A 24,943-nucleotide genomic window follows, 5' to 3' on the forward strand; every position below is an offset into this window, starting at 1 on the left:
GTTTTTGCGTCGGGGGTTAAAAAATTAAATTTGACGTAGCTCCCGAACGGATGAACCGATATAGTTTTTTTTTTTTAATGAAAGCTGAATTAGTCGGGAGTGTTCTTGGATGGAAATCGGCCCAATATGTCAGCGTTATTTTACAAGCTCTTATTCAACTTGCCTTGTTAGTATGTTAGTGTGCGTCAAAACGTAGAAGCTAAATTTGACCCACTTCCCGGTTTCCGATTGAGCTGAAATTTTGCACACATATGTAAATCACGTGACAATGCAATATTATGGTATCATGGAGCTGATCTGATGATGGAGCAGAAATGTGGTCATAGGAACTCTGTTATGAAACGACGTATCCCCATCGAGTAAGGGGTTTTTAGAAACGTCTCGGAGAGCAGTAGATGACTTGAAAGAAAGGTACAGTCGGCGATAATAGCTTGTTCTAAAAGTTGATTTTTTGCAAAAAAAACTTATTGAATTATGTATTTTTTCTCAGCAAAAGATTTTAAATTTGAAGTAGCTCCCGAACGGATGAATCGATATAGTTTTTTTTTGCTTGAATTAGTCGGGAGTGTTCTTAGATGAAAATCGGCCCACTATGTCAGCGTTCATTTTACAAAATTGAAATTTTGTGGTTATTGTTTATAACCCCCCTTAAAAGTAAAAAGAGTAAACATTGTTAGTTTTATGTTCACATAAATATTTACGATTGTTTCGCAACTTCTCGAAATATTTTCAGTAAAATGAACGCCCTCGTGTTTATCGCCGTTGCCAGTATTATAGGTAAAGCTTTTTACCGCGGCTTCGCCCGCGCACTTGGGCATTTTCGCGAGAACAATCACCATTTTTTTTTCTAAGGTAGGTAAATTTTATGTTTTTCCTACTCAGAATCACGAGCGCTTTCAATCTAGGGAAAGAAACAAGATACAATAAAATGGTCCCAAAATGTTCTATTATTTTGCATACTTTCCATTTTGTAACCACTGTACAAAGTGTTTGAAAAATGGTAACAAAGTGGAAAAATTAAATTTGGGACTTTTTTACCCAGCACAATCGAAAGGGCTTCTGATTATGAGTAGGAAAAACATTAAATTTACCTATTTTTGAAAGAAAAAAGGTTTTGTTTTTTTTTCTCGAAAATGCCCACTAAAGTCATTAAAATGTTTAGGAATACCCCTGTGATGTTTCGAATAAAATAATCAAACTAATTTTGTATTCCCATACAAACTTTGGGTTTTGACCCCCATTTCCCCCCTTAGGAGGTGAATTTTGAAAAATCCTTTCTTAGTGCTCATCTACATATATATAAGGAACCTACGTGCTAAATTTGGAATCTCTAGGACCAGTGGTTTCGGCTGTGCGTTGATATGTCAGTCAGTCAGTTTCTTCTTTTATATATTTAGATTTAATATATTTTTCTCATCATATTCATTAAAATGTTTTCATCACACACCCGCAGTAAATATATAAATGCACGGAGTTCTCCCTAGGGACTCATGAAATTTCTAGTACCGTATTTCATTTTTTTCATTGCAAGTGTGATGAAAAACATTGTGTGTTATTCGGGGCGTAAGAATATTGCAAACTCGCTCTGGCAAGCCGTCGTGATTTAACTTACTCTCGTTAGCAATATTCAACTTCCGCCCCTAGTTGCACAATGTACTTTTTCTTTCTCACTAGGAGGGATCAAAGTGTTACTTTTATTCTTTGCTAGAGGGAATAAAAATGTAAAAACAAGGTCCTCCTGTTTAAGTTTACAGAGTTAAAGCAGTTGCGCCGAAACAATTGAACCTGGCTCTTGAAACAGTCCTTCAGTTTGATAAGAAAGACAGAGCAACAGATCTCGCTGTTCTAGACAAGGTGCAAGATTTCCTAGATCAAATCAAAAATGCCATGAAAACCAGCGCCAGAAGAAGCGGCGGCGATGATTTAACGTTCACAGGATTCTTAGTCCAAGCCGCTGAGATCCTTAAAAATCTCGACGACGATACACTCGAAGAAGCCTACGTCGTCATCAACGACGAATCAAGAAGATATATCAACACAGAAAAAGATCTAAAAGAGCTTTTCGACAATAAAGATATGAGGAGGTACGTTTCTGAAAAATTAGATGATTACAGGGAACTGACAGCTGATGATTTAAGACGACATCTAAATGGTATTATTACCCTCGTGGAATATAATGGAGATAAAGGGGAAGCAAGTGAATTTCTCGAAATTGGGAATACCTTATATGAAGGTGCCAGTGATAAATTAAGGAGAGCGCTCAGTGATCTAAGTAAAATGGGAACAGGTGGTGAATATAATATAGGAAACATTTTGAAAAGCACTCTCAGATCGCTGGCTTATTTGCATTATTTATCCCTTGGTAGAGATGTTAAAACTGAACTAATAAATATGGTGAAACATTATTGGCGATCATTCACTGATAGCCTTGTAGACAACGATGATTCGACACATAAATGGAAGAAAACGAGAAACACTCGTAGGTATCGCACAACAAAAAAGTTTTCATGGTTAAATCTTTTAAGAGAGAAAGCTAAAAAACCGGAGATCTTCTTAAGTAATACCGATTTAGGGAAATTATTTGGAGGATCACATCATAATGATAAAAAGAGCGTATCTAAAAGCTATAATAAAAAGAAGTCTAGCAGACATCCTTCAACTAGAGGTAGGGCCTTTGATAGACATAAAGAAAAGAAAAGGCCCCGCACAAAGCATCAAGAATCACCTGACTTTGTGCCAAAGGAAGAATCAGAAGAGAAAGTGTTAATGGGTGGGCAAAAGACGCGAGACGTTCATTTTAGAGGTCAAATAACTTCTCAAGAATTCGTTGCAGATGAAGATAGGAAAAAAGATAATACAGAAGAAATAGTGATACATCATAGTAATGTTATTGATGTGGGATTGTCTAGGAAGACTCCTGGACGATTAAACATAACCTTTGTTTCGCCAGACAAGTAAGTACACGTACATACATCATCATCATTCCCATGCCCTTTCTCATTATTTGGGGTCGAAGCAGCAGATCATCTTCCTCCATTCCTCTCTATCAGCCGTCATTTTCACTGTCATATCATTGTTCACACATTCCATCCATCTTTTCTCAGGCCTTCCACTACCATTGTATCCATCCACCTTCATATTTACCACTCGTTTTATAACATTGCTCTCATCCCTCCGCATTACATGCCTATACCATGCTAATCTTCTTCCTCTCACCTCTCTGTCACTGGCGCTACTCTCAGGCTTCCTCATATAGGGTGAAATAAAAAGGAACTGCCATATTTTGCAAAGTGACTTTTGAGGTAGTAATGAACAACTTTTATTATGACTCAATGCTGAAATCGAGAAAAATGTTCCATAGGATTGAGCGGCATCATGTCAGTCGATATATGTATAAAATAGACAGATTTTTAGGCGATTTCAGCATTGCTCTGATATTAAAAGTTATTCATTATGACCTCAAAAACCACCTGGCAAAGTATAATTTTGTATACCTAGTAGGTGTTTAGTTCTTATGCGATTTTGAATTCATTGCACTTTAAAGAGGGTATCTCCTTTTTTTTAGCAATAAAAACACTGTAAACAATGAACAACATTTAAATTATTCATTGATAAAAACATAAATATTAATCTAAAAATGGTTATTTCTACTAACGTAGCTCAATTAGGCAGCTATTTGTCGAATAACTAGTAACATTATGCTTACAGTTCCAGAATAGGCGATGACATAAAAGTCATAAGAAAGAGTAACACAAATGATACGTTCGGCCTAGATACCGGTCCGGTTAAAGGTACTGACGTAGATGCAATGATTAAACACATAGAAGAACAAATACAAGCAGTAAAAGATCAGGTTGCATACGTGAAAAGTCTAACCAACTCTAAACGCATGGATAACACAGATGTAACTATTCTAAATAACAAAACTGAAAATGTTAGCAGTACTCAAGCATTTGAACCTCCAAAAGTTTACACATTTAGAGCTCGATATGATACAGAAAATAATTCTTCTGAAGTAGGAAGTAATCATAATAGAACAATTGAAAATGTTACTGAAAGTACTTTTACGAATGTCTCAGAAACGACAATTATTAATGAAGAAAAAGAACCCGTTGAAGTTCTTTCTTCGGAAGATCATAAAGTTGTACCTTCGGCGGAAGATCACAAAGTTGTGCCTTCGGCAGAAGATCACAAAGTTGTGCGTTCGGCAGAAGATCACAAAGTTGACCATACAGCAGAAGATCATAAAGTTGACATCATAGAATCAGTGACGGGATCGACAGAAGTGAATCATACTCAAAATGCCAAAGAAGATACACATGATAATACTACACCACTTAATGAACATGATGATAGTACCACGCCAAGTGATCATGATAAATCTATAACACCAAATGACCATGACAGTACAACGTTAGAACATGATAGTACAACTAATGAACATGACAAAAATGACCATATAGACAAAACAGAAATAAGTAATAATATTACTAATATTGTGGAAACAGGTCATAGTCCTGAAATTTAACTTTACAGATAAGGGAAAGGTAGAAGCTAAAAAGAAATGTAATTAAATAGTGAAATAAAGTACAATATGATGTTTTTCTGATTTTTTAAATACTAGCCCCGATGCAAATGTTTTCGTCTAGTCAGACCATTTTTTGAGGTTCTCCTGTTTGTACAAAAATAATGTCGAAGTTCATTAATCATTAATGTTCAATACTAATACTAATCTAGTTTATTTTTTATGGCAGTATTGTACAATAACTAAATCTAAATACAAGAAATATACTGAAAGGAAAAAAAAAACGATTTTTATTTTATCTTATATGGATGGGTATTACAATACATGCCAGATGTAATGTAAGGGACCCAAAGGAAGTAACTAAGTTCTGCTAATAAACTAAAAACAAATCTTCAAGCTTAATGCATGCAGAACTGCTACAGGAGAGGAGAACTTGATTAAGACAACAGGCCCCGTAGCCGAATGGCATTTCTCCGACGCCAAACGAAAGCGATACGCCGCTGGCTCTGTCGCGCCAATACGCAAGCGCGATAGAGATAGATATCTACTAGCGCTTCGTTTCGTGAGCGATTGTGCCATTCGGCTAGCCACCCAGTTTTTTAAAGCAATTTTGTTTTCCAATATAAGTCAATTTTATTTTACACTCAAATTAATAGTACATTACGAAACAAGTGCGTAAAAAAGGAAGTTCGAAACGAGTGGCGATAGATTAAAACACGACCGAAGGGAGTGTTTTAAATCGACACGAGTTCCGAATTTCCTTTTCGCACGTGTATCGTACGACGTTTTTCAGTACAGATGAGCCTCCGAAGTTTCGACCTGGCATATAATGAACCACTTCTCGCTCTAGTGCGTAAAAAAACGACCATCTGTACTGAAAACTATATTATAGTATTTTTACAATTACCATTACTGTGACGTGATATATGTACCTACATGTGTAAATGTTATTGGAGTAAACAAAATATTTCTGTATTACTAGACAAACTCTTTTGTATCGGGGCTAGTATACTACGTCAGTGGCAAACAAGCATACGGTCCGCCTGATGGAAAGCGGTCACCTTAACCAATGGCCGCCTGCAACTCAGGGGTGTCACATGCGCGTTGCCAACCCATTAGAAACTTGTAAACTGTTAGTTAGGACAAATTGGTTCCGTAGGTCCTTTCGTCGCCAGCACACCGCACACGCGTTGAGCTCTGGCAGCCTTACTCACCGGCAGGAACGCTACGCCATGAGTAGGGTGCTAGGTATAGTATGAATTTTCTGAGATGCACTTTTCGCTTTTGCCCTAATCTGTTAAACAAAGGCCTTTGTTTCTATTATTCGCCGCGGTTAGCTCCCGTTTCCACAGCACGTGCCAAAGTCTCAGTGTAGTTAAAAAGCAACTATCATGATAGCAATAAGGTTCAAATTTATTAAACAGTTTGCAGTGTGCAGGTAACTTTTTTTGAAGATGACAAAACGTGTTATCTCCGAAAGGGCTTTTTATGGATTTGAACCTTATTGCTATCATGATAGTTGCTTTTTAACTACACTGAGACTTTGGCACGTGCTGTGGAAACGGGAGCTAACCGCGGCGAATAATAGAAACAAAGGCCTTTGTTTAACAGATTAGGGCAAAAGCGAAAAGTGCATCTCAGAAAATTAATACTATACGCGTTCGTCTACACGAGCTTAGACCAAAGTTTAGACTCTGTGAAAGGAACGCGCCTCTTTCATATATTTGATCGTCAGTGTCCGAGGTGTGACGGGGGGGGGGGGGGGGGCTTTCTTGCCCCACCTTACCTTATGTATATTTATAAACTACTTTTTACACTTGTAACGTCTGTAAATTGAACGTCCCACTTTGTCTTTGGTGTTTTCCAAAATAAATACCGAAAATCGAATTTCGACAGATCTGGACGTGTTTGGGCTCATTCTTCTCAGAATCACGAGCTGATTCGATCCCGACGATAAAAAAATGTGTCCCAAATTTTCCATACAAAACTCGAGTTTCCAATACGTCACGCTCGTAGTAAGTTCATACTAAAATCGTGACGTAAAGGAAAAAAAACTGAGGACACATTTTTTTACCGTCGGGATCGAATCAGCTCGTGATTCTGAGAAGAATGAGCCCAGACACGTCCAGATCTGCCGAAATTCGATTTTCGGGATTTAAAATAAATAAATAAATAAATAAATATTATAGGACATTCTTACACAGATTGACTGAGGCCCCAAGAAGGCTTGTGTTGTGGGTACTCAGGCAACGATATATATAATATATAAATACTTATATACATAGAAAACATCCATGACTCAGGAACAAATATCAGTGCTCATCACACAAATAAATGCCCTTACCGGGATTCGATCCCGGGACCGCGGCGTAGCAGGCAGGGTCACTACCGACTGCTTATTTTGACCGATTTATTTTGGAAAAAGCCTTGATAACAAACACAAAACATGGGAATTTTGATTTGTTCCTTACATCGATAGATGGCAGCACCATCTCTCTCGCTATATCGTAACCCTGCAAAAGGATTCATATAGGAGGTGCAAGCACAAATTGCTCGCCCTTAAAGGCGCCTAGCCTTCAGAGATAACATACACTAGAGAAGCCGCGTTAGCTGGAGACCCGGGTTCGATTCCCGGCTTCGCCACCAGTGGGCTTGATCGCGTTTTCTTTAGTGTATGGTATCTATTTTAGTTTATGCTTTGTTTTACAAGGTGTAGCTCGGTGTAGTGATTTCAGAGGATTTTTCATATATGAACAAGTGTTAAAATAGTTATTTGATTTATTAGGGGGGCAGAGTTGTTCAACCCCACCCCACTTGCCAATATTGATACCCGAGGAACCGAAAGGTTGCAATATTGACCCGCGAGCGGCGCGAGCGATTCAAAATGTGGAATTTTGAGGGTTAAGAGGGTTTCAAGGCACGTAGGTTAAACAGATTTTGCCACCGAGAAAATTTTTCACCACACCACCAAGAAATTAAAATATTAACTGTTAAACATCAAAAAATCTAAATCATCTTTTAAACGACAATTTGTTCCTGAGTCATGGATGTTTTCTAAGTATTTAAGTATGCATTTATCTATACAGAGTGGGGCCTGTAACAAAGGCGAAGAATTGAACTATAGGCTATTCTCCTTATAATGATCAACATTTGTTCGGCGACTTTTAAAAATAACTTGTACCTATTTTGATTTTTATCACCCTTGAAAGTTTTTTCTAAGAGGTAATGGATTGCGAATTCTGTTAAGTCTAAAGTGTGACAGACAACGTCAATGACAACAATAATGGCGTACATTGAAGCTAATATTTATTTTGTATGAAAAATTAAAAATTTAAAGACTTCATAATTTTTAAAAGTCACTGAATAAATGTTGATCAGTATAAGGAGAATAGCCTACAGTTCAATTCTTCGCCTTTGTTACAGGCCCCACTCTGTATATGGAAGTAACCTCGCCTAGCAACCATAGCACAAATATTGCTTAGTTTGGGGCTAGGTTGATCTGTGTAAGGTGTCCCTCAATTTTTATATTTATTTATTCTACCAGCTAGCTTTGGGGATATACTTTGGACTCTTGTGGATAAAATGCAACTTTATCATTGGCGTGTGAAGTATCAACAGAGCCTTTATCAGTGCGCTGAAAACTATTACCTTATACTTGCATGCTTGCGAAATAACTTTATACTTAACCGTTACGATTTTATTTGCAAGAAATCGATTACAGTTTATTTTTGTGAAATGAAAACGATCGTGTTTGTGGTGGTGGCATGTTTTTCTGGTAATTATGTTTTTTTTATTGTTTACACAATCTTTGCGACTTTTAATTAGGAGGTCGCGGGTTCGAACTTCGAACTTATGGTGCGAACTGCGAAATGTCATCCGATATTTTGCCAGTCGCTTTTCGGTGAGGGAAAACATCTTGAGGAAACCGTAGGTATTAATCATAATAAGACGTAGGGTAGCTATCCTTCGGGTTGGAAGGTCAGATGAGATGACAGTGACTTTCATAAAAGTGCCTACGATAAATCTTGGGATTAGTTGTCACGGACCTAAGGCTCTCAGAAGGAGCCGTGGCGAATGCCGCGATAGCGTAAGAAGGATGATCACAAGTTCGAGCCCTGCAGTGGTGCAAAATATCCTTTAATTTATTAATTTAACTATTGCAATCGCTGAATAACCTATTAATGATTTTACAGTAACCGCAGTTACGGCAGTCGAGCAAAAGCAAGTGAATATAGCTCTCGAGACGGTAATGAAGTTCGGCAACAAGAAAGACCAACCGCCAGGCGTTGACGTCATTGACAAAGTGCAAACCGCTTTGGAGAAAATAAAAGAAGGCATTGAACTCCGGAATGGTAGAAGGAGCAATACCCATGACATGACATTTACTGACTTCGTAGCACAAGCCGCTAAGATACTTAAAAAGTACAACGATAATGACCTTGAAGACGCATTTGTTGTCTTTGGAGATGAAACAAGAAGATACATCAATAAGAATAGTGAGCTACATGATTTGTTAGGCAGTGGTAGTATGAGAAGACGTGTCAGTGAACATTTAGACAATATGAGAGAAATGGAAGCAGAAAAGTTGCGCGAGCACTTAGAAGCAATCATTTCTGCAGTTGAAAACAAAAAATATAACGGAGAAAAAAATGATCTACTTGACATCGGAGATTTCGTGTACATCGGCGGACATGACAAATTGCGATCAGTAATCAGAGATCTAGAAAAGTTGTCAAGATCTACAGACGTGCGCTTAGAAGACGTCCTAAAGCGTACATTGAGATCTTTAATTTTCGATCATTTTAATAAACTAAACGATAACATTAAGCGTGAACTAATAGAGATGGCCAAAGATTATTGGAGAGTATATGGTAACAAAAAATGGAATAAAAGAACACGCACAACGACATCTTCTACAATGGAAGTGGATGAAGATAAAGAAGAGAAACACCCTTATAGAAACAGTCTTAGTTTTAAAGCACAGAAGGAACATGAAATGAGGGGTGTACGGCCAATTTTAAGAACCAGAAAACCTCATAACGCTACCCAACATGTGAATAAAAGGTATAAATACAGAGACATCATTAAAAAAGACCGAAAAGCTGTCACGGCGTTTACTAAATTACACAAATATAGGGATACTACTAGAATAACTCTTTCCGATGAAAAGAAAAGTGCATCTGTCGAACTTGAGTCTGACCACAAAACTGAAGAAATCGTTGAAGATAAAAAACTAACAAAGCCTCATAACTTTGATGTCTTTCTCGATAAAAAACATTTAAAAAACACAATGAAAGGAAGTAAGTTCACTCCTTCGTTTGCTGAAAGTAAACGGCCAAAACATTCAATAGAAAATGATGAAAAGCTTGTAGATACACCGAATAACGATTTGATGTTGCTAACGGGAGGACAAAAAGCACAAAAAGTTGACTTACGTGGTGATACACCTGGAGATGTATATAATGAATATGAAAAATCAGAAGAAGCAAAAGAAGACCAACAAGTGTCGAAAGAATCTGTCACTGACAGTACTCGACCCACGGCAGTGTATATATCTGTAGAAAGGTAAGACAAGATTCTAGTTGTGGATGTAAAACTAGAAAATTTGTGAAATTACTTAGCCAAAGATAAAAGTAAAATATGATAAAGAATTAGGTAAATTGATTCAACGTTTCAAAAAGTTGTTAAAATTACAATAAATTATCTCCTAATAATAAGCTACAGTTTCGTCTTCTCAAGTTATTATGTTTAGGATGTCTTTTTGTAGTTGGGTTTAAGTGCCTAATAAACGCCATGAATTTAACAATCAGTCTTATTACAGGTTCGTAACGAAAAGGAAGAAACAAATGCGGACGGCAAAGGAATACAAAAATGATGAAAGTAATGTCACTGATTTAGTAGCGCGTACATCCGGCGAAGGTTTAAGCACAGGTGACTTGGAAAACATCAGTGAGGTTGAAACTGATAGAAAGAACCTTGAACTTAGTAAATACCGCGAGCTAGAAAAGAACCGAACACTCGACGACAACAACAGTGAGCTTGAATACTATCCGAAACAGACAATGGACAGTGAATTTAATAACGATCCTAAAATTGAAAGAAAACACATGGTGGAAAATATTAAAAATTATACATTAAACATTAAAAACTCAGAATATGTAAATGACCGCGAACCTAAACAGGATCCTAAAATGAACGGACTTATTAAGGAAACTATCAAAAACGACACAATAAAAATGGAGAACTTAGAAATTGAAAGCGAGTTGGAAAACTACCATAATAATAAAAATGTTAGTAATCTTCAAAACCAAGATATCAGAAAATATAACTTGAACGACACGTTACAAATGGCGCTCTCAGACTCCTCCGAAACTGACAGCGATATCGAAAACGAACCAAAACTTATAAATGATTATACGACGGAAAAGAAATTAAATGTAAATGATGTTAAATACGAAAACCCAAAAAACAATAATTTAGACAATGACAACCGCATTGCGAGAAACAGTGAACCTATTAGCAAAGATGTCAGGAAATATATCGTAAACGATACATTACCAATAGATCTTCCAGAATCTCGTACATACGTGAAAAACATGATTCATAATCTAGAAAAGCAAATAGAGGATGTCAAAGAACAAGTGGACTACGTAAAAAATCTAACTTATATAGATGACATAACGCCTGAGCAAACACTAACTATCAACGGTAAAAAAGTTTCCTTCAGATCGTCATCCAAGTCAAAAACGAAAGCTCATATCAAAAATTCCGAATCAATTGAAAGAGATAATCGAGAATATTTCTCACGTGAAAATTCAGATATTGAAAGTAGTATTGAAATTAATAAGACTTTAGAATTCAGAACTAATGATATCAATAAAATCACAACAGAGTCAAAGACAACAGAGCCAAAAACAACACAACCACAGATAACAGTACAGACAACTACAGATATATCAAATAGTGATAAAGAAAGCAAAATCAACTATTTAATAAGAAAACTGAGAGAAAGTGCTACAGCCAGAAGTGTTCATGAAGATAGTCATGAAATATTCCATGATGGCCATAATGAATTTAATGCGAGAAAATCAGAAGATCCCACAATTGGAAGAAAATCACTAAATGTCGAAATAAAGAATGGTACATCTTCTACAATAAATATGAAGTTGAATGAAATAGATACTACTACAGAAAATACGACGGTAGTTAGAATAAAAAGGGAATATTATCTGTGATTTAAGTGAAATTGAAAAAAATAAAAACCTGACCAGATATATATGACTATTGTCAAGAGGGCGCTGTTATTATGATGTATGCAGCGACAGTTCAGTATAAGTAGTATCATAGTATAATAAAGAGAACTATCGTACAGTATGGCCACTCCAACTCCTCGCTGAAATTGCCACCAAAAACCCTGACCTGTCATATTTCACTCATACAAGCATAGTACGTGTTCACCTACACGAGCTTAGACTGTGTGCTGGGGACGCGCCTCTTTCATATAATGATCTCCAGTGTCCGAGGTGTGACAGTATGAAAAAAATAGTTCTAAAAAATTCCGCAACATGGCGCGTATAGTAATATATTTCTGGTCAAGCTTTAGGTATACTGTTCAGTAAATAAATAACTTTTTAATGATAATGTTTTTATTAAAACGTTTCTTAAAATGAAACTTCTTTGCTTAATACAGTTGTAAATTACATAACGCACAAACTCACAATTCACAAATACAAAACAAAATATTTTTCAACACACCAACTGGCTTTCTTTGCTATTCGAAAACAGATAGCAAAATTGCATTTTATCCACAATGGGGCAAAGTAATCTCATACAAATTTTAACTCGATGTCTTAATCTGGCTGCTAGATTTTTACCTATAAATGATGATTTTGAATCATAAATATTGAATAAATTGATGGATTTCATTTATTTTGATGTTTTATAGTCAGTATTTTGTTCGTGTTGGTGTGGTGAAAAATGTTGTGTTTCACTCGGTGGCAAAGTTTGTTTAACCTTCGTACTTTGAAACCCTCGCAACGCTCAAGATTCCACTTTTTGAACCATTCGCTACGCTCGCGGTTCAATATTGGAATCTTTCGCTTGCTCGGGTATCAATATTGGCACGCGCGGTTAAACAACTACTTTACCCCCTTATAAAACAAATAACTATTACACTATTATAACAGTTACTGGCATTGTACCATTTTTAACAAATACATCATGATTACAGTCCAAAAAAGAAGAATAAAAATGGATAATATATCAAAACTCACATTTTACAAAATTTTCGAGACTAGCCGAGAGTTCAAGTCTTACCTAAGGCAGTAATTTCTCCTCTTAAAATTAATACTCTTAATAGGATATCCCTTATTTCATGATTTTCAGTAATTTATAACGCATGAACCCGAATTTGCTTTTCATCTCTAAAAACCCTCCATTTAAGAAGATTCCTGTAACCTCAACCCGTGCCGGCTAAAATGCGAAAATTCCATACAAAGTATGAAAACAATTATTTGTTTATATTTATATATTTTTTTCATATCAACCTCTTACATTGCTATCGTATCAGGGGCGGCTCACTCCGCGATTCTATCGCCGCGCTACAAGTACATGCTGGCGGCCGCGAGTTCGCGGCCTACTCAGGGGTGGCGCGCTTTATCGCGGAACGCACTTTCACATTTTCTATGTTACTTTACGTCGCGAGTTTTTATTTAAGTTCATATATGCGATGTCCGCGTGTGGAATAGCTAATAATGCTTAGTAAAATAGACATCATGTGTAAAATAAATATCATAGGACATTCTTACACAGATCTACTATTGATTAAGTCCCACGGAAAAGTTCAATAAGGCTTGTGGTGTTGGTATTTAAACCAAAATATGTAAATACTGTATACGTACCTAGAAAGTGCCCAAGACTTTAATACAATATAATAGTACTTATAACATTTTATCTGAATATTAATTCGTTTTAATACATAGGCAACCCTAGTGCCAGACGCCGCGCACGTGCGGATTGTTTCTTTGTAAGAATTTTGTAGGCATTTAAAAAGGCGGCATTTCGTGAACATCAAAGCAGTGGGCCTTCTGTACTTGTACTATTATATATTCTGTGATCGTATACACAATATTTCACAAAAAAATCTTGATGCGAAAGAATTCCAATATAATGTTTGATCAAATTTATTAATTTTTTTATAGGAATTTTAGTTACCGGGTTCCGATTTCAGGGAAGTCATGATTTTTTTTGTAATTTTGGGCTAGTATCAGTATATTTTAAGGGTATGCATTGTTCAAATTTTAAACTTGCAAAATAAGGAACACCCTACTCTTAATTGCAGCTTGGCGAAAAAAAATGGAACAAAATTTTATCATAGCAACACTTTTCTCATAAAAAAGTGACTCAATAGTTGCCACATGCAAAACGGACTACATATACAGTAGCGCCCCTATTAATTTCTACTCTTTTTTGCCAGGCGATATATATGAAACAAACAATATACAGCTCATTGCGATTCTGATAAATAAGACAAATCTTCGGATAACTTTGTATAGTCAAGTGGCCCGTGGCCCGACACGCTCTTGGTCGGCTTTTTAGTGCCAAGATTTGGTTGACCGTCTATAATTTTAATACCTTTTCCCCTCACTAGCTCGGAAACACGTGTTTTGTCCTTTAATACCAGCGGGTAAAAACGCATTTTATCCACTAGTGGGTAAAGTAATTTGACTTTGAATAAAGTCAAATTAACTGCTTTAAAATTGATAAAAGTAGGTGAATCTAGTAATAAAGATGATTTTCCACCTGTGGACATTGAGTAAGTATTACTTCGTATAGAGGAGCTATAGCAAACAACGAACGTGTCACAGCCTGTAAGCTGAAGGCGGGGTGAGGGGGCGGGGTGTGAACCAATGGCCTGCTTCCGTAACGTCGCAAGCGCTACGATTTTACTCGGCGCTTACGACCTTTCGGTCGCGATGATGAGCCCTGCATAGAGTGCATAGATTAGAAGTCGTAGTATAGAAGTGACATGGGTTTACATGGGCATTTTTTTAACTTTTTTTACTCTCAATTAGCATGAATTGTTAACAAAAAACATAAATCGCTGTTAGTTTTGTAACGACAATCAAGCTTGAAATCTGTATTTAAAACTAAACTTTTTTCACGTTCTGAATTTAGATTATAGTTTAGTATAATTTACATAATTAAAACAAAAACGATGTTTTTATTGAAATTTCATGCTTAATTATCGTTGCACAACTGACAGCGATTTAACATTTTTTTAACAACTCTGTGAGTCCCAATTTTTTTAAATGCCCACATATAAAGTTGCATACGGACTGAGCGTACATGTGTACACGTAGCCGCAACTGGATATTAGTTATTTATGTGACATTTGCATAATGGTAGGCATTAAAACATGAGTGTTGTTTTTGTTGTGTTAATAAGATAACATGAGTGTTTTAACGCCTAATTATGTATAGTCGCATACATAACTTTATCTACATCCATGTATGTATGGGCGCGGGTTTATCGTCCCATACAAAATTTTAATTTCGCGCGTTTTTATACTCTTATAATTTGCTTGACCGTCTACCTATCCAAATTCATTCAGATAGGTTAGGTACTGCACTTACATTTACATACTCACATGAAATTCGACACGCGTATTGAGAATCTGTTATAGACCGACATGTCGGAAAACTGCAATTCTGACAATAATAATTAAATAACCTTTTTTGCGTCGATAAATATATATAATTTAATGTATGATAGGAAACTTGAACTAACTTGCGATATTGTCACGTCTGCTTTTGTTGCATTTTTTACTCTTTGGTTTCAACGAAACATGGCCGCCGCAACATGGCGCTTCGGCATGAGTTTATATTGATACATTTTTTAAAAAGTAAGCGTGTTTAAACAAAAATGCAGAAAACCTACGTATGAAAAGTCACTCCTTGGCTTTTGTTAGATTTTCCTGAGCAGTTTGTACAGTACCTCACTACACATGACGGCATTATTTAGACGAAATATTTTTCATTGCGATACGTCAATCTACCACAGCCGTTCGGCACAGACTAAGCGCGTTTGTGCCGATCGGCTCTAAGTGTTGTTACACAAAATCAAGTTGAGGTGCCCTCTCTAGTTAACATAATTACTCAAAGCCTGTGGAACTACTGGAAGCAGTGATAAACGCATTTTTTGCGTTGTAGTTTCCTCGCTATAGTGAGGGGAAAAGTTTTGTGTTACACTCGGGTGCAAATGTGCTTTACTTCTCGTGTGTTAAAAAACTCGCAAGTTCAGGATTCTATTCTCGAACCACTCGTGGTTCAACTATAGAATCCTTTCACTTGCTCGTTTTTCAATTACACACTCGGCGTTAAAATACAACTTTGCCCCCTTGTATAACAAATAACTATTACTGTACCGTGAACAATGAGCGGTTAAAACGTCAATACCTATATACAAAATCGGCGTCTCTCGCCAAAAAGACCAATTGCTCAAGACTCGCTGTTGTAGTAGTAGCGGAACTGGTAGAGGCACTAGTTTTCTTCCCCTTATACTCGCTCGGCATTACGCTCGTCCTCACCAATACGAAGATGATAACGCCGATGAACATCATAACACTGATTGTAGCGAAGACAGTGATGAATATTCTGAAGTTGTTCTTGTTTTTCACACCAAACATGGTGCCTTTACGCTGAACTACGGTGAGACGGGACTCGGAATACGCTTTTCGCTCCATTTTAGTCTAGAAATAAAAGAAATGTAGCTATAGAGTCAACCAAATCACACCTCGAACAATGCATGGCGATCAAATACACCCTGTTTTTATTCTTTTCCGTTAAATTCACCACCCTGTATATCGCTTTTCGTTGAATCCAAAAAAAAATTTTTTTTCTTTCCATATATTATATAATAAATTAATTATTTAGTGTGAGAGGACCTTAATCATTATATTAAAGTCAGTGTGAAGTGTTTGACGGCAAATGTCAAAATAAATAACATAAGGAAGTGGTAAGGGATGCCACACACGTGTTCAGTAATTAAATTATTTTTATAAACTGAAATAGATACCATCATACACTAAAGAAAAAGCGATCAAGCCCACTGGTGGCGAAGCCGGGAATCGAACCCGGGTCTCCAGCTAACGCGGCTGACGTGATAAACCGCTACACCACCTCGACCGCCGAGGTACCCGTCGAAATTTCTCTAAATTAAAATTAAATTAAATTTTTCTCACAAATGTCACAGTTTCGTTTTCTTTCAACCCCTTATTTGCCAAGAGTGGCACTGAAACTTTAGTAGTTTCATGTGTTCTGCCTATCCCTATATGGGATACAGGCGTGATTGTATGTATGTATATTAAATTTTTCTTTAAATTATTTTTTTAATAATTCGATAACCGTAACGCCGTTTTCACATTATCCGATCCGATATCGGAAGTCGGAAGGATTTCCATAGAAAAAATCCAAGATGGCGCCTGTAATGTATGGGATATCGGTCCGACATCCGATATCGGATCGGATAATGTGAAAACGCACTAAGAGTTAGTATATTTGATTGCTAGTGTCCGAGATGTGACAGCAGCGTTGCAGATGTCCGCGCCATAATCCATGATGCCGAGTGGGGCTCCTATTTTAGCGACTAATGTTTTTTGTTTGTATGTGTCCTGTTTTATTTGTACTTTAGTGTGACGTTACACAAAAAATGAAAAATAAATTTAATGTAATTTTGAACAATTATTAATTTAAAACGTATACCCAACTGAATTTATGATTTTTAACTTCTGATTAGCAGAAACGTCTGCAATCGATGCCACTAGGCTTAGAATAAATTTAAAAGTGGAAGTGGTGGTCTTGGTGGCTCAGTTGGCAGAGCGCTGGAGTATCGATCCAGAGGCCGTGAGTTCAAGTCTCACCCAAGGCAGACATTTTCCACTTTTAAATTTAAATGAATTTATGATTATCGCGCAATTGTAATAATATATTAAACTTATCGTATAATTTAAGTTTAGTCTTATGCATGTTGCTGTTTTAACACTTGTACTTGTAAAAATATATAATTTTTTACCAATAAAGATCTGAAATCTGAAATCTGTTAAATCTATTCTATTCTATTCTAAATATTCACCTTCTTCTTTGTCCTTCTTTCTGCACCGGACCTCATAAACAATAAAACCAATAAAAAGAGCGGCAATCAGAGCACCTCCTACAATATATTTCAGATAGTCATAGTAACGGTCTAAAAGCCTATGAATTTTCCCCGGTACGTATATCTCCATGTACGTCCTGATAATCTGAAATTAAAAATACGGGTCACACACTAACTTTAAGACACTTTAACATACACACAGATATACACAGCAAAAGGGAATGTACAAGTTTCTAATGGGGTGGCAACGCGCATGTGACACTCTGAGTTGCAGGCGTCCATAGGTTACGGTAACCGCTTTCCACCAGGCGGGCCGTACGCTTGTTTGCCTCCGACGTAGTAGGAAAAAAAATAGGACAGATAGAGTGATGGCAGGTTGACTAATGTTAACGGAATGGTGGCCGCTATGAAATGGCAAAGACATATATACCTATACTCCGTACATCCAATCACGCCTGTATCCCATAAAGGGGTAGGCAGAGCACATGAAACTACTAAAGCTTCAGTGCCACTCTTGGCAAATAAGGGGTCGGAAGGAAACGAAACTGTGGCATTGCAGTGACAGGTTGCCAGCCTCTCGCCTACGCCACAATTTAACCCATATCCCATAGTCGCCTTCTACGACACCCACGGGAAGAAAAGGGGTGGTGAAATTCTTAACCCGTCACCACACAGGGGTGTATATACTCCGTATAGACAAAAAAACGTACCTCATTACCATACAGAAAAAGGTACGGTGGCCAAAATGGCATTACACCTTTAGGGTAAGCTCGGCTAGATGGCGCTAATATTAATATTTGACATTTTAACACATATCAAGCTAAGAATATGGGCCAAATTGTCAAAACTGAGGTTCAAAAGTTTTAAGCCTGTGCCAAGAGATGGCAGTCTATGTACTGTGATTACACATTTTACTTCGACAGTAACTCTCTATAATACACGATCGTCTTTGCAAATGGTAAGAAGTGCCTGGGGGCGTAGTTTTCGCTGAGAACAGTAAATGTTGCCGATAACAAAAATATTGTTCCATTTCTACTCTTTTTTAGGGTTCCGTAGTCAACTAGGAACCCTTATAGTTTCGCCATGTCTGTCTGTCTGTCCGTCCGTCCGTCCGTCCGTCCGTCCGCGGATAATCTCAGTAACCGTTAGCACTAGAAAGCTGAAATTTGGTACCAATATGTATATTAATCACGCCAACAAAGTGTAAAAATAAAAAATGGAAAAAAAAATATTAGGGTACCCCTCCTACATGTAAAGTGGGGGCTGATTTTTTTTTTCATTCCAACCCCAACGTGTGATATATTGTTGGATAGGTATTTAAAAATGAATAAGGGTTTACTAAGATCGTTTTTTGATAATATTAATATTTTCGGAAATAATCGCTCCTAAAGGAAAAAAAAGTGCGTCCCCCCTCTAACTTTTGAACCATAAGTTTAAAAAATATGAAAAAAATCACAAAAGTAGAACTTTATAAAGACTTTCTAGGAAAATTGTTTTGAACTTGATAGGTTCAGTAGTTTTTGAGAAAAATACGGAAAACTATGGAACCCTACACTGAGCGTGGCCCGACACGCTCTTGGCCGATTTTTTTGTAAGCTGTAAAGCCAGACAAGTAATATATAACTACGCGCCATGTTGCGGAATTTCATCAGAACTATTTTCCTCATACTAATACTGAAGGTATACTCTTGGGTCGACACGTTCGTTTTTCGTCACGATCCCAAATTTGTCCGATTCTGCTTTCGTCAGCTTGACCACAGGCTAGCCAAAGGCAAAGACGTGGCCTACGATGGAGTGAGCTCGCCCAGAAGATGCCTGTTCACTCTTGATTTGAAGGTTGCCGGGTTATATGAGCTCGGAAATATAGCCGCCGGCAAGGAATTCCACTCCTTGGCAGTGCGCATAAGAAAAGAAGAAGCAAAGCGCTTCGTGCGGATTCGTGGAATATCCACCAAGTAAGCCATTCTTCATTCGTCAACTTAGACTGCAGCAGTCATTATCGTCTTTGACCATAATGAGTTGACCTTTTTCTTATTTCGACTCAATTGTTTTTCGTCATTTCGTATTTGGTCATATTCTAGCTTTGTACCGACCTAAGACTACGAAAAAACACGAAAAACATAGATTTAACAGCGAACATGACGAAAGAAGGTTATGACGAGTAAAAAACGAGACGGATTAAGATAAAGATGAACAACGAAATTGACCGTAGTTGAGAAAGACCATCGACGATCGTGACGAATAAAGAATGGCTGACGAAAGCAGAATTTGACAAATTTAGGAACGTGACGAAACTGACGAAAAACGATCGTTTCGAGCCAAGAGTATACCATACTGAACTGTCACCGCATATATCAGAATATCAGCGCCCTCCTGACAATAGTCATATATTTGACGACCGGTCTGGCGCAGTCGGTAGTGACCCTGCCTGCTACGCCGCGGTCCCGGGTTCGAATCCCGGCAAGGGCATTTATATGTGTGATGAGCACAGATATTTGTTCGTGAGTCATGGATATTTTCTATGTATATAAGTATTTATATATTATATATATCGTTGTCTGAGTACCCACAACACAAGCCTTCTTGAGCTTACCGTGGGCCTCAGTCAATCTGTGTAAGAATGTCCTATAATATATTTATTTATTTATATATTGGGCAGGCTTTAACTTCAATTGAAAATTTGTCAAATAAAAAACAAGAAATACACACCTGGAGGTAATGAATCGACGAAAACGAACGCAAATCTTGAAGCCTTATTATTGGACGTACTATTCTTACTATTCGACGTACTAGTTTTATTATTTGACGTCGTACTATTATTTGACGTAGTTCTTTTCTTGGTGTTAGCGGTACAGAGTACAGCGTAAACCACAAGAGTTATAATGAGGGAAAATAATAAGAGACCAGCGATTATATATTTCGCTTTCCCGAATTTTTCGTCCAAATATTTACGGCACTCTCTCGCTCCTGATTCGTCCATGCAAAATCTGTGAAATAAAAGATTACTTACTATTTTTATAATAGTGCTAAAAGTAGAAATCTCGAATGTCATACGATGGTCAACAAACCTGGCTAGTGATGCGCCAGTTTGCGGAAACTCTCTTTAAATCTCGGACACTGGCGATCAAATATACCTATGGAAGAGGCACGTTCCTAGCACACAGTCTAAGCTCGTGTAGGTGAACGCGTACTATGCTTGTGTGAGTGAAATATGACAGGTATACTGTTCGCGTTTTGACAGGCGGTAACTGTGAGGTAACCGAGAGGGGGTGGGCGGCACTTTCAGCAGGGAGCGGGAGTGGCCATACTGTATGATAGTACTCTTTATTATACTGTTCCCGTATAGTACAAGCTTTGCTTAGTTTGGGGCTAGGTTGATCCCCACAACATTATTTATTCTGCACTAGCGACCCGCCCCGGCTTCGCATGGGTACTATACCTACATGTAAACCTTCCTCTAGAATCACTCTATCTATTTAAAAAAACCGCATCAAAATCCGTTGCGTAGTTTTCAAGATTTAAGCATACATAGGGACATAGGGACAGAAAAAGCGACTTTGTTTTATACTATGTAGTGATAGTGATGATAGTGATAGTGATTGGCAAGCCACAAATATAAGTACGCACCTTATTTGCACAAAACTGCGTAAACGATGAAACCGATGACGAGGAAGCCGAGCAATGTGCCCGCGAGGATGTAGCACACCTTTTTGGTCATACGCTATCTGAAAATATTACTTTGTGTCACATCACACACATAACAAAATATAAGCGGCTCAGCTACGACAATGGTCTAAGCGCGAGAGCGGTGAGCGGCGGCCATACATTGGAGCGAGACACAGCGATGGGCCTTTACATTCGCACGTATGGCTGCCGCTCACCGCTGCCGCGCTTAGACCAATGTCGTGGCTGTGCCGTAAGGGTACGCTCATATTGGAGGTGCGCGGGGCGCGGCGTGCGGCGTGCTTGTCAAACAATTGAAGCTCGGGAATCTCGGGATCCCTTTCTTTCCCATAAAGTTATTGTTCATAATTTCGTTAGTCAGAATTTGTTATTCATATATTTTGTGGTCATAAACATCACTAGTCATAATTTTTGTTACGAATAACGTTTAATGGTTCTAACAATAACAAACCATAATTTATCGGATAGGTATCATAATCTCAAAAGTCTTAAAGTTGATGAGTATAAAATTGAAAAGTATAACAATAAGAGTTTTGAATGATTCACGGTTATTTTCATTAGACTTATATTGACCGGGATATAGACCGTGATTACCTTTTTGATTTTTGTCGAGCTCCCGATAGTATAGTTTTCCGTGATCATGATGCATGCAACTGCGTCGAAATATCGGGAGCTCGACAAAAATCAAAAAGGTAATCACGGTCTATATCCCGGTCAATATAAGTCTAAAGTATAACAATAATTATTAAGAAATATTATTAAGCATATATTTTGAAGCCCTACTGATTGTTCTGCATATAGATTTAATGTCTAAAATTCCTAAAGTATATGAGGAGTGTCTTTTCAAAAGGACTTATTTCTATAAGTCACCAAGGGTTATTTCTCTAGGAAGACATAGATAAAAATAACCTCTGTTGACTTATAGAAATAAGTCCTTTTGAAAAGACACTCCTCATATTATATTTCAGACATACATATAAAATACACAGAAAATTTTTATACACAAAATATTACCTCTATTTATGACTTCAAAACAAAAAGTAACCTAGTATTCCCAGGTAGGTTGTTCGTTTCCTTTTATTCCTTAGAGCGGAAATAGCGTCTACTCATTGGTGGATGGAACTAATTGTTTTAAAAATAACCCTTCTCCTATTTGCCACCGACGTGGTATAAAAAAAAATTATATTTGTCCTGTAATATTTAGCATAAACCAATATTTCGTAAAATTTTCATAATTTTTCGTCGGCGGTATTGTTTTTTACATTTTCCTTCAAAATTATTATTTTTTCACTACAAAAAAATTTAAAAATATATTTTATTTACGTTCAATTTGCGCTCTTTCTAACGATAGGTACCCCACTTGACCTGGTAACTTGAAATCTACAGTTTGCCCCCCTTTAATTTTGGACATTTTCTACCATTAAAATGAATAAATTAAAAAAAATTGTACTTTCTATTTGTAGAGGTTTACAATGTTCATAACTATTCCAAATTTCAAGTTGATAGCATTAGTAGTTCTCGAGATATTTAGGAATGTGACAGACGGACAGAGTCGCACCATAAGTGTTCCTGTTGTACCTTTTTGGTACGGAACCTGAAAAAAGGAATCAATAGACAGACACACACCTTATGTTTTACCCGTGACAGCACACACGATCAAGTAAACGATCAGAGTGAACACTAGTATTCCGAGAAACACACCCGCTACTATATACTTGTTTCGATTGTAGTTTCTGTTGATACAGGTCCTGAAATACACAACATTTCAATATACATGAAATGAAAATGATTTTGAAAATGATTTATTTTATAAAAAAAAAACAACATTGCTAAATACATAGTTGTCGAGTCCTCCTAGTGGGTACGAAGTACCTGTATCAGGAGACCTCGCTCTTCCAGAATTATACATACATGTCTTTCCCATCACGGAACAATGGTATTCCGGACCTTTGGGAGGCGTGCGCGGGGCCGAAGCCAACGCGTAGAGGCCCTTTCGACACTTTAATGAAATGTAAGGGGTACACCGAGCGGATGTTGCCCTTGCCCATATCATGGGACACACGCAGAGGCAACACCCGCCAGGGTGTAAGGACTATTTGAGAGTTAATGGAATCTAAAATGAACTGGGCTATTCTGATGAAAGTGATGGATTAAATACTGGGCTATGGATAAAAAACCGGACGCCTGCCTAATAAAACGGTTATACATACATATTATTATCGTCACTACTTTGAAAAAATCTCGTATCTCACGCTGCTCCTCAAAGTTAAAACGCAGTAAGTCTATATGCATCTACAATTTTCTTTTCATTGACAGACGAAGATACAAGTTTTTTAGGGTTCCGTAGTCAAATAGGAACCCTTATAGTTTCGCCATGTCTGTCTGTCCGTCCGTCCGTCCGTCCGCGGATAATCTCAGTGACCGTTAGCACTAAAAAGCTGAAAGTCGGTACCAATATGTATATCAACCACGCCGACAAAGTGGTAAAATAAAAAGTGAAATAAAATGTTTTCTTAGGGTACCCCCCTCCCCCTACATGTAAAGTGGGGACTGTTTTTTTTTTTATTAAAATCCTTCCGACATCCGATATCGGAACGGATAATGTGAAAACGGTCTTACGGCTCAGCCACGACATTGGTCTAAGCGCGACAGAGGTGAGCGGCGGCCATACATTGGAGCTAGACACAGCGATGGGACTTTTCATTCGCACGTATGGCTGCCGCTCACCGCTGTCGCGCTTAGACCAATGTCGTGGCTGGGCCGTTAGGGTTAAGAGGCTAGTTTCTTAGAGAAATAAACCATAATTAGTCGTACCCTGGTGGACAAATATACTTTTCATCAATCTCCTCCTCCTGAGGGTAATACGCCGGACCAGCCTGACCCGGTCCGTAATTCTGTCCGTAATCCTCTTGTCCGTATTGTCCGTAAACTTGTGGTCCCGCTGCTCCGTACTGCCCGTAATCCTGTGGTACCTGTATAAATATTAGGGCTATTATTTTCTAAGTTGTCCCCCCATTTTTAGGGTTCCGTAGTCAACTAGGAACCCTTATAGTTGAGGAGTGTCTTTTCAAAAGGGCTTATTTCCATTTTATCTTTTTTTTAAACTATGAATGCAGTTTTTCTTAGTATAGAAAATTACGTGTTGTTTTGAGATTATAGCTCAAAAAGTCTCGCCTTGATCTTTAAAAAAAAGAGTAACATCAAAGTTTAGAACAAATTTTGAAGAATGTGTAATGATTATTTATGTGGATAAACCAATGTATGTAGTACAACAACATTGATATCAACTAACTTAATACAAAATCCAAAAATAAAATAAAACTATTTTAAAATAATAACATTTACGCTACAAGGCCACAACAAAAGGGCTTAATTCCCAAAAGTTCGCATCAAAAGTGCTTAATTCTCAAAAACATATGGTAATTAAATATTGATTTAGGTACACATGTTACGTTTGATGTAATCATAGCATTAACGTCAACTTACAATATAACAATTCTGCAAATTAAATATTAATTTCAAAATCAATACCGTGGAATTATGTTTTTCTCGATTTCCCAAAAAAAGTTCAAAGTGGAAATA

At 37.3% G+C, this 24,943-nt stretch overlaps 3 protein-coding genes, 1 long non-coding RNA gene and 1 other non-coding gene across 5 annotated transcripts; 3 read left to right on the forward strand and 2 right to left on the reverse strand.

Moving 5' to 3' along the window:
* The first annotated feature begins 718 nt into the window (after positions 1-718).
* LOC125239348 lies at positions 719-4,602 on the forward strand. The gene is made up of 3 exons (XM_048146902.1): positions 719-777; positions 1,748-2,954; positions 3,709-4,602. The coding sequence occupies exons 1-3, from the start codon at positions 738-740 to the stop codon at positions 4,526-4,528; spliced, it is 2,067 nt and encodes a 688-aa protein (XP_048002859.1). The 5' UTR covers positions 719-737; the 3' UTR covers positions 4,529-4,602.
* Positions 4,603-8,280: 3,678 nt separating this feature from the next.
* LOC125239347 (uncharacterized protein PF3D7_1120600-like) lies at positions 8,281-12,042 on the forward strand. The gene is made up of 3 exons (XM_048146901.1): positions 8,281-8,300; positions 8,719-10,090; positions 10,347-12,042. The coding sequence occupies exons 2-3, from the start codon at positions 8,775-8,777 to the stop codon at positions 11,758-11,760; spliced, it is 2,730 nt and encodes a 909-aa protein (XP_048002858.1). The 5' UTR covers positions 8,281-8,300; positions 8,719-8,774; the 3' UTR covers positions 11,761-12,042.
* Positions 12,043-15,864: 3,822 nt separating this feature from the next.
* LOC125239356 lies at positions 15,865-20,603 on the reverse strand. Its single transcript, XM_048146912.1, has 3 exons — positions 20,387-20,603; positions 17,657-17,822; positions 15,865-16,274 (listed from the first exon to the last, which is right to left on the reverse strand). Exons 2-3 carry the CDS (start codon positions 17,690-17,692, stop codon positions 15,975-15,977), a joined length of 336 nt encoding a protein of 111 aa, XP_048002869.1. The 5' UTR covers positions 17,693-17,822; positions 20,387-20,603; the 3' UTR covers positions 15,865-15,974.
* Positions 17,380-17,452, forward strand: Trnad-auc. The gene has a single exon. It is a non-coding gene; the product is annotated as a tRNA-Asp (tRNA).
* On the reverse strand, positions 20,602-23,063 carry LOC125239359. The gene is made up of 3 exons (XR_007178523.1): positions 22,988-23,063; positions 21,305-21,402; positions 20,602-20,664 (listed from the first exon to the last, which is right to left on the reverse strand). It is a non-coding gene; the product is annotated as an uncharacterized LOC125239359 (long non-coding RNA).
* Positions 23,064-24,943: the final 1,880 nt, after the last annotated feature.

The sequence above is a fragment of the Leguminivora glycinivorella genome, chromosome 25, assembly GCF_023078275.1.
Source record: "Leguminivora glycinivorella isolate SPB_JAAS2020 chromosome 25, LegGlyc_1.1, whole genome shotgun sequence".
NCBI lineage: Eukaryota > Metazoa > Arthropoda > Insecta > Lepidoptera > Tortricidae > Leguminivora > Leguminivora glycinivorella.

What these genes read in the sequence shown, in the direction of transcription:
- LOC125239348 (XM_048146902.1), top strand. Translation starts at nt 738, where the DNA reads ATGAACGCCCTCGTGTTTATCGCCGTTGCCAGTATTATAG. An exon ending in CGCCGTTGCCAGTATTATAG is followed by an intron (nt 778 to 1,747) that starts GTAAAGCTTTTT and finishes CTCCTGTTTAAG; the next exon opens with TTTACAGAGTTAAAGCAGTT. An exon ending in ACCTTTGTTTCGCCAGACAA is followed by an intron (nt 2,955 to 3,708) that starts GTAAGTACACGT and finishes TTATGCTTACAG; the next exon opens with TTCCAGAATAGGCGATGACA.
- LOC125239347 (XM_048146901.1), top strand. Translation starts at nt 8,775, where the DNA reads ATGAAGTTCGGCAACAAGAAAGACCAACCGCCAGGCGTTGACGTCATT. An exon ending in GTGTATATATCTGTAGAAAG is followed by an intron (nt 10,091 to 10,346) that starts GTAAGACAAGAT and finishes GTCTTATTACAG; the next exon opens with GTTCGTAACGAAAAGGAAGA.
- LOC125239356 (XM_048146912.1), bottom strand. Translation starts at nt 17,692, where the DNA reads ATGAGGTCCGGTGCAGAAAGAAGGACAAAGAAGAAG. An exon ending in AAAGAAGGACAAAGAAGAAG is followed by an intron (nt 16,275 to 17,656) that starts GTGAATATTTAG and finishes TTTTATTTCTAG; the next exon opens with ACTAAAATGGAGCGAAAAGC.